This window comes from Medicago sativa, chromosome 7 (genome assembly GCF_051527215.1).
Source record: "Medicago sativa cultivar Bolivia chromosome 7, Bolivia_mono, whole genome shotgun sequence".
In the NCBI taxonomy this organism is placed as follows: Eukaryota; Viridiplantae; Streptophyta; class Magnoliopsida; order Fabales; family Fabaceae; genus Medicago; species Medicago sativa.
In genome coordinates, this window is record NC_140755.1 from 91,455,291 (window position 1) to 91,470,233 (window position 14,943).

The 14,943-nt window shown below is 32.5% G+C and overlaps 2 protein-coding genes and 1 long non-coding RNA gene across 3 annotated transcripts; 1 reads left to right on the top strand and 2 right to left on the bottom strand.

The window, feature by feature from the left end:
• Nucleotides 1-4,717: 4,717 nt before the first annotated feature.
• Nucleotides 4,718-7,517, top strand: LOC146910200 (inorganic phosphate transporter 1-4). Its single transcript, XM_085729915.1, has 2 exons — nucleotides 4,718-4,822; nucleotides 5,649-7,517. Exon 2 carries the CDS (start codon nucleotides 5,703-5,705, stop codon nucleotides 7,311-7,313), a length of 1,611 nt encoding a protein of 536 aa, XP_085586041.1. The 5' UTR covers nucleotides 4,718-4,822; nucleotides 5,649-5,702; the 3' UTR covers nucleotides 7,314-7,517.
• A 768-nt stretch (nucleotides 7,518-8,285) lies between these two features.
• ADF6 (actin depolymerizing factor 6) lies at nucleotides 8,286-12,346 on the bottom strand. Its single transcript, XM_085729916.1, has 3 exons — nucleotides 12,266-12,346; nucleotides 11,863-12,128; nucleotides 8,286-8,723 (listed from the first exon to the last, which is right to left on the bottom strand). Exons 1-3 carry the CDS (start codon nucleotides 12,287-12,289, stop codon nucleotides 8,573-8,575), a joined length of 441 nt encoding a protein of 146 aa, XP_085586042.1. The 5' UTR covers nucleotides 12,290-12,346; the 3' UTR covers nucleotides 8,286-8,572.
• Nucleotides 8,724-11,856, bottom strand: LOC146910202 (uncharacterized). The gene is made up of 2 exons (XR_015020412.1): nucleotides 9,705-11,856; nucleotides 8,724-9,193 (listed from the first exon to the last, which is right to left on the bottom strand). It is a non-coding gene; the product is annotated as an uncharacterized LOC146910202 (long non-coding RNA).
• Nucleotides 12,347-14,943: the final 2,597 nt, after the last annotated feature.

Consider the following 14,943-nt stretch of genomic DNA (forward strand, 5'->3'; position numbering starts at 1 on the left):
TAACACTTCCTTTTTGCATTTCTCCTTTTCTCATCAATATTGAATCTTGCAGAATGATTCGAAAATTACTACACAAAAATTTAAGTATATATAAATCCTTAAGATTGTTGTAAAAATTAGTCATAAGAATTATCTTCAAATAATAATCATTATATAAATAAATAAATAAAAGAATATTGAATATCATAAACAAGAATATCAAGTAAACTTATCTGTTCTGAAAATTGCTGTGATTTGAAGTCGGCAAATCGAAGTGAACAAACACTAGAAGCCATAGAAGGTTATAACATAGAAGGATATTTGTACAACCATTTTATGACAAATTTTATGATAACTTTTTATTTTATATTTATATCATGTTTTACTTTATCTCTCTATTGTTTTGGTTCTCGTGTCAATACATATTTTTTCTTTGTAAATCTATGATTGTTTTATAAGTTGTCAACAAAATGGTTGTTCAAACTCATTGTAAAATCATTGAATTTTTTACAAATATTGTCATATGGAATACGACATAGTTGATAATTGCAAACAATATTTGATGGTGACAACATTATGATTGTTGAAATGGCTCTGCTCACTCTAATTTTTTATTTTTTTTATTGTTTAGAACTCGCAAAAGGTCCAATCCATCCTTATCTTAAGGACCATTTATGGGGAAATTCAAACCAACAAAACCGTCACTAAAGCCTCTTTATTCTTTACAAGTAAACTCTAAGTTTTGTTTAGAACAAATGTGAATCGAGTGTTAATCTCTTGAGTCGAATAAGACTCTAATGGATGACATTCAAACTCAAAACTTCTGATTAAGTTGAACGCACTCTAATGTTAAGGTTTTTTATTTATCCATGTAAAGGGTTCTAAGTTTATCTTTTTCTTCATCTACTAGCAATATATTATATAGGAAAATGCTATTTATCTAGAAAAATAGCATCAAGAATTTTTCAAGACACATGTGACAAGTTTTAATTGCATGATTTATTTGTCCACTTCCTATTTTTTAGCCACACCTCCTTGAATTGTGGCAAATAGTGCATTGTGATTGGCTACTCTTTATTCTTGAAGAATTCTTGATGTTTTTTTTCTTGATAAATAGCATTGCTCTATTATATATTATTAGGGACACATAGGGAGCATTCATTAATGAATCTATAATGTCCAAATATATATCATTATTGAAATTTTACATCACTGCCTTTCAATTAGTAGGCATGGTCTCAAGTTGACTTTCAAGCAAGTTTATGTTGAATTATGACGAGTATGAAGATCATTCACATTGAGTCAAGAGCAGTCACATAAGTGATTGGACACCACAGTTTAACCTAAAATTGTAAGGCATTAAGTTTATGAGTCTTGTTCAACCTTCATTTTATCAAACAATATGGGACTTTCAATTCGCACTTGCTCCACAACAGTGTCCCCATCAAGTGTGAGTCATCAATTCATTATGATATCACATGTGCGAGTCATCAATTCATTTTGTTCCCCCTCAAGCGAAGTTTTTTTCATCCACATATACTTGTACTTGTATTGTCGTTGACACCCACCACATCAACGTGACATGCCGCGTGGCCGTTATGGTGAGAAAGACTTTCCACACAAGGAGCCGTTCGAACCCTTGTCGAACCATCAACTTTGATACAATAGTTGGATCATGAGGGGAGTTTAAAGGTCATCTATATTAGGTCTAGAACAACCACACAAGTGAGTTGAACACTATATAAGATCAGTGTATGTGTCAACAGGGGTTGGTATGCCTTCAAAATAATTTTGCATTATAGAAACATATTTTGAGGTTTGCACTACCGTAACAATAGCCGGGTTTTCAAGCACTTCAAAACATATTTTGTTCTGTGAAAAAATTGGTCCAACTTGGACCAAGATAAAGGCGACCATTGATATATTAATAGTTTATTCTAATGGATTAGATTCAAAGTTGTGTACTTGTTGACCAGGTTGCAATGTAACCCACACCTATGCAAACTTGGTTGTACTGGATTATCTCTCTTTTGCAATTTAAAGAATTAGTTCGTTGATTTTTGGTCATTTGGTTGTACTCAACTTTTTTGTCATGATCAACCTAGTTTCTTTTCTTAATTTATTTTGTTTTAAATATATTTTTTTGTCTTTATAAATATATCAATTTTTTGTTTTAATTTCTCTAAAGATTTTTTCAACTTTTAGTCTTATAAAATTTTCAATCACTATTTTTTGTCCATGTTTTTAAGTCAACTCATGTGTAACTTTTGTATTTTTTAATAAAATTGTGCAGAAATTTGTAGAATATTATAAAAATCCGCTCAGAAAAATTATTATTTTTTATTAAAAAAATATGAATTAAATATGAACTTTTAACTTGCCAAAAAAATAAAAATTCTTAACTAATTCATGTTTTGTTAAAAATTATATTTTTTTTTGAGATTTTTGTAATATTATAAACTTTTCTGCAAAATTTTATTAAAAAATAGGACTTCTACATATTAGTTTAATTAAAAGGAGTGACCAAAAGTGAATATGAAAAACTTTTGGGAGACTAAAATTCAATTTTTTTTTAAAGGAACTAAAACAAAAAGTTAATATATTTATAGAGACAAAAAACATTTTTTTTTCAGGCTTCTTTAACTCCAATGTTTTCTCTTTAAAAAAAAACTCTAATGTTGATTCACTTTCCTTTAAAAATTTAGCGATCCAATGTCATAGAACCCTCATTTACATGTTTAATTTTGCTCAAAAAAAAAATGTTTAATTTTGTTATATTCCTTTTAAAAAATATTTTTTTTATATAAATTTACTGAATATATAATCCTATTTTTACTTGAATATACGTGATTTTATTTTATTAGTATTATTGCTTTAGAGAGATAATGGGATGATACTATTGTATTGTGTTTCTATGTACCGTGGAGGGGTTAAGATCCTCTCCATTTGTAATATGTTCCATTTGTTGCAATTTGGAGAGATAGACAAAAAAAAAAATAAGTGGTGGGTCATATCATTAAGTGGATCCCACCATCATTAATTTTTTTTTGTCTATCTCTCTCCAAATTGCAACAAATAGAACATATTACAAATGGAGAAGATCTTTACCCACCGCGGAGGGTGTACTATTAACCTGAAGAAACCTCCAGTACCAGGTAGCTTTGATTGGTCCAGCATGAACCAAAACTACAATTGGTCCAACCTAAATGGCACCACAAACCTTCCATACACATTGCCGGGACAGATTGGATCACTTACTCATGTTCATTCACAATCACTTGTTCCACCTATTCATTAAACGAGCTACCTCATAATACTATATTTGTCAAAAATTAATCAAATTTTTATAGTTTATGAATTATATATATTTAATGAATATTTATTAATTCATTTTTTTTGACAAAATATTTATTAATTCATAAATATTGAGAAAATAAAATTTACATATAATTGATATACAAAACAACGGCTAAATTCTAATTCAAATTTACAAAAAGCATATTCTATTATCCTATTGCATTTGTCAAATATAAGAAAAAACACTTATAGAAACCAATCAATTTTTTCAAATTACCAAAAAAATAATAATTAATATTCATAAACAATGGAAAAATAAAAAATATTAGGAAAATCTCTACATGCTCGACTCCATTTGTCGAATATCAGAAACATTTCTAAAAACAAACAACCAAATCTTTAAAATTTATTAACTTACTTAACATTTCCAAAGTCATAAATAATGAGCAAACAAACACTACAAGAAAAATCTCTTCATTCTTTAAAAAACAAATTACTAACTATTTGATTTTTTGTGGTGTGCAGGGTTTGAACTCCAGACTTACATATAATTATACATTGTCCCTATCAACTGTTCAAAAAAAAAAAATATATATATATATATATATATATATATATATATATATATATATATATATATAATTGATGAGTCTATCGTTAGTGGACACTATGCCATTTGAAAAGTTTATGTAGGTGTGGTTGAATTGAATTTCCATATGTAGTATTAGTAGGAAAAAATGGCAATGACTAAATGGATTTGAATTCATCTTAAAAATGCAATAACATTAATTTCTTTATCACAATCCTTTTGAACCTGAGATACTAATCTTTGCAGTTGCGTGCATATATATTATTCTTTACAAAAATATATTTAAGTATTTAACCCTAATAAGTACTCCCTCCGTTTCACAATGCTTGTCCATTTTGAAGAAATTACACATACTAAGGAATCAAATAAATGTTGTTATTTTTTATAAAATTCCTTGTGTTTTTTCTATAATACCCTTAATCATTTATTATTTCATTCTATTATTTCTCTCTCTACAATAAATAGATAAGGGTATTATTGATAAACCAATAATTAATGTTGCATTGAAATTTGAAAGTGACAAGTAAAGTGAAACAAAATTATTCTCCAAAATGGACAAGTATTGTGAAACGGAGGGAGTAGTGATTAATATTTATAGCATATAGGCATGTTAGTGAAATGGCACAATGGACGGCTCACAGAATTAGAGAGCACTAAAGTAAAGAAGGGTTAGGTGTAGAAAGCACATAGTTAGTTGATTTGACTAAGTGAAACGAAACGAAGCGAAGCCGTAATTATAGAAGCATAATGGTATATGCTGATGGAATATTTTGTTACTAAACAAACTCTCATGCGCTGTTATCTTCCTTTTTCTTTTTGCTATAAATTCTTCTCACTCCCTTCATCAATTTTGTGCAATTCCTCTTTCTTTATAATAATTTCTCTTTACTATATACTTTTGACTACATTTTTTCACATTTTCTACATCAATAGTGTAATATCTTCTTGCACTTCAAGGTTAGTTACTTCTTTTTTGTCTCTTTCGATCATTCTTATTATTCATTCATCACTCTAATGTCTCATTCTAATGCATGCATCATGTATTGTCACTATCATACGATGAATTTAAATAATTATTTCAGAAATTTGTGATAGTTACACACATATTCATGTTTTATTATGTTATACCCTAAATAATCCTTTGCATGCATGCTCATGTTTTTGGATCTCAATATTATTATACGCGTATTGCACCATTTCTTTCATCATACACTCTCGTTTGAAAATTTAGGATTTTGGATTTCTGTTATTTGCATTGTTAATTCAATTGATTTAATTCACCTGTGTATATTTTATTTTTATGTTTTCTTTACGTTTTGTCTCTGGAAAATCTTACGTATTCTTTCTTGAAATAAGAAAATTGTATAGTGTGTATTTTAGTGACGGTTCATTCAATTTCCTGGGTTTTTGTGATATTTAGGGTTAAATAAATTTTGGGTGGCGCTTATAATTGTTAGAGTCTGAGATGCCAATTTAGTTCTTGGGATTATTTTTCTTTTGTTTCGAATAAGTAACTAAATATAAGCAAAAATGGGTCAAAGAAAATTCTTATATTTGGCCTAAATTTTGAACCAAATAAATCAATTTTCTTTGACTTATTTTGCTTATATTTCGTTAAAGAGGGTCAATTTCCGATGCGATGGTACAATTCATTGTGTAATTATTATTGGTTGATTTCATTTGATAACATCCTTGGTTTGATTAATTACACTTACATTTCAACCAATTCAAAATAAAGATGACTCATATAATCAATTCTGATTCTTGGTTCCACTTCTTGCAGGGAAGGCAAGAAGAGAGAAACAGAAGGAAACTAGTGACTTTAGATTGAAAAGTAATGGCAAAGGATCAAATTCAGGTGCTAAATGCACTTGATGTGGCGAAAACGCAATGGTATCACTTCACAGCAATCATCATAGCTGGGATGGGCTTCTTTACGGATGCATATGATCTGTTCTGCATATCCCTTGTTACCAAGTTGCTCGGACGCATATACTACCATGTTGATGGTGCTGCAAAGCCCGGTACATTGCCACCCAATGTATCAGCTGCTGTCAACGGGGTTGCTTTCGTTGGTACACTTACAGGGCAGCTTTTCTTTGGCTGGCTTGGTGATAAGTTGGGTAGGAAGAAAGTGTATGGTATGACACTGATGATAATGGTAATCTGCTCCATTGGTTCCGGCCTTTCTTTTGGACACAATCCAAAATCTGTCATGGCAACTCTTTGCTTCTTCCGTTTTTGGCTTGGGTTTGGTATTGGTGGAGACTACCCGCTTTCGGCTACTATAATGTCAGAGTATTCTAATAAGAAGACTCGTGGTGCCTTCATTGCTGCAGTCTTTGCCATGCAGGGGTTTGGAATTTTGGGAGGTGGTATATTTGCAATCATAGTTTCAGCTGCATTCAAGGCCATGTTTGATTCACCATCGTACGCAGTTGACCCTGTTGGTTCAACTGTTCCACAAGCAGACTACATTTGGAGGATAATTGTGATGGTAGGAGCACTCCCGGCTGCAATGACTTACTATTGGCGGATGAAGATGCCAGAAACTGCTCGTTACACTGCTCTAGTTGCTAAGGACACCAAGCAGGCTGCAGCGGATATGTCTAAGGTTCTGCAGGTTGAAATCGAAGCTGAACCGCAGCAAGCGGAGAAGGCAAAATCATATGGCTTGTTGTCAAAGGAGTTCATGAGTCGACATGGATTACATCTACTTGGTACAACAAGTACTTGGTTCTTGCTTGATATAGCATTTTACAGTCAAAATCTATTCCAGAAGGATATCTTCAGTGCAATTGGTTGGATACCACCTGCACAAACCATGAATGCACTTGAAGAGGTTTACAGAATCGCAAGAGCTCAAACACTTATTGCTCTATGCAGTACAGTTCCAGGCTACTGGTTTACAGTGGCTCTCATTGACAAGATAGGAAGGTTTAAAATCCAATTGATGGGATTCTTCTTTATGACTGTCTTCATGTTTGCTCTTGCCATTCCATATGATCACTGGACTCATAAGGATCACCGAATCGGCTTCGTGGTATTGTACTCATTGACCTTCTTCTTTGCAAATTTCGGGCCTAATGCTACCACCTTTGTTGTGCCAGCAGAAATTTTTCCTGCTAGATTCCGTTCTACCTGCCATGGAATATCATCCGCATCTGGGAAGCTTGGGGCTATGGTTGGTGCATTTGGGTTCTTGTACTTGGCACAGAACAAGGACAAGAGTAAAGCAGATGCAGGTTACCCTGCAGGTATTGGTGTGAAGAATTCACTGCTTCTCTTGGGTGTGGTTAACATTTTGGGATTCCTTTTTACTTTCTTGGTGCCTGAGGCAAATGGAAAATCTTTGGAGGAGATGTCAGGTGAAAACGAAGAAGAAGCCGGAACCAATGGAGAGTTGGAGCAATCTCATTCTCATAACAGAACTGTTTCCCATGTTTAGATTGAGTTTAATTATTTTGTTGTATCTCGTAATAAAGCACTATCTTTCAATTTGTTTAGGATGCACCAAAGCTTTCCTTTCCCCTGTCATGTCTTTCTCCCGGATTATGTCTGATGAACCATTAGTTCTACAATGTTACAATTGATGTTTAATTTTTGGTTTGTATAATAGTTTCAATTCAATTTCAATAATCAGTTTCAACTGTGTTCTGTTTTCTTTTCCTTTGTTACTTTCTGTTGAGTCAATGTTCCAAGAAATTATTGAGTTAGTGTTTTTATTAGAAGACTTGCACGTAACTATATGAATATAATTACCAAAGAATCAATATTCATCGTCTACATCAGTGCTTCTGCTTTGACAGTTTTTTTATTTCCTTGTGTGAATACTAACAAAGAATATAATGTTGAAGTTGGACAGACGCAAAATGTTTGACCCTTATAATATTAGTTGTGGTTGCAGTCTGTTCACAGCAGATGCTTTCAACACAGGTTCTATTAGTTAACTTATGTCCAACAGAACTAATTGAGACTTTTTAAATTTCACTAACTTCTTTCTTCAATTTGTGGTCCACACATAATTAAAAATATTCTTTGAGAGAATGTTTTGAACCATTCTTTAAATTATCGAAAGTCTTTTTTTTTTTTTTTTTTTTTTTTTATAGCTTCTATATGCTCCTTTTACAACTTATATGTGACTTAAGTATTAGGCATTTGTATTCTTTATTAATTGAAAATTCCATTATAGTACACCAACTTCTAATTGTGCCTCATCATTTCTTTGGCACTTGTCTCGGATAATCTTTTTTATTTAGCATTTAGAAAGGTCATAAACAAGAACCACAAATTATATTACTACTCACGACAGTTGTAGTTTGCTCACTTATGCTCTAATGGATAGTCATTATGCTCCCATAAAGAACTAAAAGGAGATGGTCATTAGTTGGATACAATACTCAACAACAATCATGATGAGTTGACTTTCAAAAGTGACAATTTATTTATAAATTCAAGTCATCAGATTAATAACAAAGGATTTTAGTATTCAAGACACCTTGATCCATAAAATCATATGCTCATACAATACATTCAAGCAGACTGGAGTTTACATCAGTAGCTGCTAAAAGCTTAAACCCATCATCAGCCTCCAGAATCCAGATTCATAATATTGGAGGTACATTTTTGCAGAAAATGGGTTTTGTAACTAATAAAACTAGATTCATAGTAGATTTTGATGAAAGCGTCAATGACTTCATTGACATATCAGTGTGCTCGGTCCCTCAGCACTTCAAGATCCATTTCTGTGGGGTCAGTAGCCTGGATTTCATAATGGACACCATCTAGCTCACGTCTAAACCTTTCTTTAGTTGTGGCATAGAGCATCTTGGCACGGATTCGAGACGTTGAAGGAGACCTAATCAATAACAAGCAATGAAGGACTAAGAATGATATCTCAGTAGTAGAATCATAGAGAAAGTAAAATAATTATCCAACACAAGTTTGTCCTTCACAAGAACAAGAGGAGTAAGACAACTCGGAGTAAAAATTCATATAAATGATAGGAAATAATTAAAACATGTTATTAGGAAGTGGCAGCAACAAAGATGTGACTCAAACATGCTATCGATAATTATTTGATCAGAGAAGTCTTTCTGTGGACAATCAGATCGAAAATTGTGCTAGCCACAGCGTACTAAAACAATTTAACAAGAAAAAAAAACTTATCCATATTTATTCTTACAAAATTTTATGAAAAGCAAGGTAGTTATGAAAGCTTGACTAGCAATTCTGGTTGATGAAGTAAACATGAACCATTACAAAGACTAACCAACATTTCCATTGAGAACCCATCATCGGTCCTATGTAAGGACACTAAATTATTTCCTACACAGTGGCGGATCTTGAGTGAAATTGTTGGGGGTGCCAAACTTTTGTAGAATATATATTATATGGTTTCAAAAAGTAACAATTATTAATAACTGGCCTGGTGGTATAAATTGCTTGGAAACAGAAAGAGAACATGGGTTCAAATCACGTTCAAATCACGTCAAGCACCTTTTTTTTTTAATACAGTACCTGTTCAAATCACGTCAAGCACGTTTTTTTTTTTAATACAGTACCTAAAAATAGAAAATAAATATGTAAAAAGAAGAGTAGGGAGTGTTGAACCCGCAACCTTCGGCAACATATGGCACCCCCTTTCCACTGCAAATAGAAAATAAATATGTAAAAAGAAGAGTAGGGAGTGTTGAACCCGCAACCTTCGGCAACATATGGCACCCCCTTTCCACTGCAACCGCGAAATTTTATATATATTATACGTCTAATATACTATATAAGGAAATACTGGGGGATGCCGTGGCCCCCGCCGGCCACCAAAGAGATCCGCCACTGCCTACACTAATCAGAATTTCGAAGGGAGGGAACAAGGTCAGTCGAAAACTGGAGAGACGGAGAGAGGGAGAGAGAGTCCCCCATTGCAGCATTATTGTCCAATATTATCACACAAAGATTTAGCTCCTCAAATTGATTTTTATGAAAAGAATGGAATTGAAACTTTTGACAATGCCTAAATATTTTAAACATTAAATTCCAAAGTTACAATTAGTCAAAGTAACCACCACCAACACACCCTATCCGAAAAAAATCAGATAAATAACTTCTAATATGGTCGAACAGAAGCGTAAAAATTTCAGGGCTTCAAAAACCCCCATTTTAAACATTAATTTATCAGTCCGAAAACATTAAATTCCTGGGCTCAAATAACCCCTTGCTGTCAGACATCAACTTTTCATGAGTATTCTGTCAGGTGCACTTATGTCACACTAATACCCCTGGAATTTAATGTTTAAAATGTTTGGGTTTGAAACTTAAATAAATAGCTCGGATGGATTTTCGGTCAAGTCTTGTTATTTGCATTTGAGCTCTTGAAGAGATTCATTGTCTTCAAATAAAGCATTTCAGAGGTTGTGGTTACAAGATATACCGTTAAGATTCAGGGTTTTGCTTGGAGGCTCCTACGAGGTCATTTGCCAACTAGAGATTAATTCAGTAATAGAGGGGTAATTTCTAAGCCTTACCGGTTATCATGTGTCTTGTGATTTTTTGAACCTTATTCTTGTACTCATTTCCCTTTTTCTTGCCCCTTTGCTCGCAATGTTCGGTCCATCAATAATGGTATGGTTGTCGTTTGGTTCTTTGAAAAGGGGTAAGCAGAAGGTTGAGGGGTGGTTTAGAGATTTCTTTTTAGAATGAGAAATGGTGTGGTAATTCCTTAGTAAGGGATTTGTTTCCACTTCAGGTTTGTGTGAACAGAGATGGGTGTGTAGCCAAAATGGATCGCTGATTAGATGACGTTTGGGTGTGGAATTGGCAATTGAAGAGATAGTGGCGGAGGAAATCATTGTTTGCTCTGGAAGAAGAGGTTTTAGGGGATATGCAGTTGTTGTGGGAGTGGAGCTGAAGCATCATGGGAATAATGTTTGGAATTGAAACTTAAATAAATAGCTTGGAGGAATTTTCGATCAAGTCTTGTTATTCGCATTTGAGCTCTTCAAGAGACTGGCTGTCTTTAAATAAGGTATTTCGGAGATTCTGGTTACGTGTTGGTATACCGTTAAGATTCATGTTTTTGCTTGGAGGCTCCTCAAATCCTTAGCAATTATCATGTGTCTTGTGATTTTTTGAACCTTATTCTTGCACCCATCTCTCTTTTTCTTGCCCCTTTGTTCGCAATGTTCGGTCCATCATTTATGGTTGGTTGGGTTTTCAAGGCACTTTTTCCAGTGACGGTAATGAACATTTTTTGCAACATGGGAGTTTTTTTTAGAGGAATGCATTTGAGCAAGGTGAACATTTGGTATGGCTGGTTGTAGTTTGCTCAGCGTGCCTGTTACGAAATTCTATTCTCTTTCAGGATGGGTTGGCGGATTGTAATGCCTTGGAGGCCAAAATACAGGTAATGTCTTGGAGTTAGTTTATACGAAAAGCGGGTGGAAATGTTAGGTTATCTTATTCTGATTGGCGTGTGTCCTTTGGGTTGTTTTGGTTACTTGTAATGTGAGCTTTCACTGTATTATGAACTGGAGTACCCCTTGTAATCACTTGCAATAATATTCTATTTGATTATAAAAAAAAATATAAACGGAAAAACTACATTCTACAACTAAAAAAAAATATAAACTGAAAAACTACATTCTACAAACATTTAGTAAAATAAATAAACAGTCAATACTGTATCTAAACAATAAGACAATAAATTTAGCCCAAGACAATGAAACAATAGACATATAACTTCATAATCAGAGAACATGCAAAAAACGACTCTTTTGACAGACTCAAATTAATTGCATAGCATGGTTATCTTGAAACCGCAAAAGATATGTGGATTGTACGAATCATAATATCATATGTGCCACAGAATTCACTTGCACAAGAAAATGCATAATAGATGCCTTGTCTTCCAAACATCGCAGATCGCAAACAAAGTTAATAGTATAATTTAGCATGATTAATAATTACATAAAGAGACGAGGCGAAAGGGAAAAACAAACCATGCAATGAAGAAGATTTTGCTCTTTTGACAATTCTCAGCAGTGACAAAATCAAAGTCAAAAACAGCATATCTGCAATCATTCTCAGGCAAAGACGCAGCGAAATCGTCATAACTCTCAGCAGGACCACCAGTCTTCTCAACCACAACCTCCCTTTTCTTTTCATCAACCTTAAAGATGACATAACGATGGACCTTCTTTTGCTTCAATTCCATGAAGGTGTTTTTGCTGTTCTCATCAACGCCCATGCCAGATGAAGCATTTGGCTGTAATGTTGCAATTCAAACGTATCAAGTCAAATATGAAAAGAAAAATGATATAAATTAATCTGAGGAAAAGAAAAATAAAGATAATGAATTAGATCACATGAAGGTTAATTAGTAGTGTAGAGTGTTGAAGTTACCCGGCTGAGACCTCTGAAAGACATGGAAAATGTATGAAGGGATGAAAATGGTGAATTTGAGGATTATGGAAAATGGAATGTAAAACTAGTATTATAGACACATTGGATTGGTTTTATATATAAGAAGAGTTCAGAAAAAAATAAAATGAATAGCGTGGGGCGGTGCGTTGAGGCAACGCTAACTAGAACAGAATTCAATTGAGGAGCTATCACATGATGCAATGCATCACAAAAATAAAGATTCTCCACCACCCATGGACCCCACTATTTTCACTGTTTGCTTTATCACTCCACAATTCACATCAATTCGCCGCATATGCCCACCATTACACGTTCGCGATGTTTGGTTTCAAGTTAAAAATCATCTCAATTATAAGATATAGGAAAATGCTACTTCTAAAAAAAATAGCTTTAAGAATTTTTTAAGACACAGTTGGCAAATTTTAATTAGATGATTAATTTGTTCACTTCCTATTTTTCAGTCACACCTCCTTGAATTGTGGCAAATAGTGCATTGTGATTGACTATTCTTTATTCTTAAAGAATTCTTGATGTTATTTTTCTAGAGATATAGCATTGCTCTAAGATATAAGATAAAGAAACATGTGATTTGGTTTCATTCAATTGAATTTTAAAATAAAATTTGAATCAAAGCAAATCAAATTAATACGGTTTGAATTGATTTCTTTAGTTTTTTTAGAGATAATTATTTTTTCCGACATAAAAAAGGTAAACACAATAAGTTTTTTAGCAATGTTTTAAATTTCATTCAACATTTTCTTAAAAAAAATCATTTAATATTACAATTTGATTTTCATCTAACAATGATCGGAATACATAGATCAAATTAAAAATGTGGACAAAAAGTACTCGTATTTTGCAAAAGATTAAGATTTTATCATTCTTTAAACGTTCAAGTAACACAAATACATTTTTGAAATAAAAAACAAATAAAATTTAACAAGAGAAAAAATATGTCTTTAATACAAGTTTTCATTGAGTTTCTACGAGTATTGATATATGTGATATATGTTTAATTATTGTTTTTCTTATGTTGCAGTTTAATTTGGTTTGGTTCGGTGATAAAATAAAAATCGCAAACCGAACCAAACTACGCAGTTTAGTAAAAAAATAATTTGAATACATTTTAACCAAATACGGTTTGGGTTGGTTAAGTTTGCAGTTTTTCTATTGATTTGGTTTGGTTTTGAACACCTCTACACATCACACCTTCTCATGTGTCACATTAACTTACATAAATTAAATGGCCTTGCTAACAAGTGTTTAGGCTCTTTTTTTTGTCAAGTAATTTAATTGCTATAAATTCATCTTTTTAAGGTGAATAAATATTTTTCGCACTTGTTAAGGAAATCATAAGTAGTAGTTTTCCATTTGAAACTACAATTTTTAAATTTTTAAAAAGTATAATTTCTCATTTTTAACCACTTTTCAACACAATATTTATATTTTTGTTCTTTTAACTAATCCCCTAAGAACACTCTCTATCATTTCCCTTAAAAAGGGTCGTGCTAACATATCTAACATATCATATATGCGCCCTTGGATTTTTTTTGGATGGTAAGTATTTACTAAAAAATAATAATTATTAAAAGTTTGAGAAATAAATTGGTACAATTTTTAATACACAATTTTATCTTTGATAGCTTTTTTTTTTTTTGAGCAATTTATCTTTGATAGCTTAACATGTGTAGATGTGTTAACATTTTCCCTTAAAAAATATGAATGCAAAACAAGAGACAATAAATGATTTATTTTTCCCGGCTTAATCGTAAATGTTTTATAATTTAATCAAATGTTGAGTTCAAATTCATTCATGAAATTGCAGTCGTGTTAAATCTCTTGATGAGACCATTTTGCCATCATTGCAGTCTAACCTGCTTGAGGAATCTCTGCAATGACACACATATATACCTTAGACATACGAAAAATATATAAATAGAAAGAATATGGCGAGTGGATCATGACATGATAAATATTGGGTTACCTTGATAATGGAACAGAGTTTTCACCGCCATTTAACAATGACTAACTAAACTTCTGCCCTGTGTTATCGCACGGGTCTGTTATAAATGAATATCATTATATTTTCTTATAACCAATAATGAATTCGTTATTGACATATGAATCTAAAGGGAATAAAGCATAAAATTGACATCTAAATTTTATTCAACTTTTATTGAATTCATTAGTCTATTGTTGTTGCTAATAGGCACAAATAAGTTACTTTGAGTAGCTAACCACATAAATGAAGCTTGATAGTTGTTGTCTTAAAAAAATGCATCCTTATCATCATAGGTACTTATAGGTAATCTTGATGAATCCCTAAAAAAAAGAAAGATAATCTTGACGAACTTTTTTATCAAATGAACCTTATCACATTAAACATACAAAAGAGACAATACTCCATGGCATCCAATGCCTTCTATGAAGTTTGCAAGGCACACAACTAACTGAATAAATGTTGAATTAGTGGTTATGCTCTTTGACAATGAACATGCAAGGTATAGGATCATAGGCACAAATAAGCTACTTTATCAACCAACTTAATTGATGAAGTGAAGTGAGATAGTTGTTGTCATGTGGTGAAAAATGTGCAATCTTAGCATAATAGGCACAAATATGTTATGCTCATTAATGAAGTACACCCTCCGGTCGTT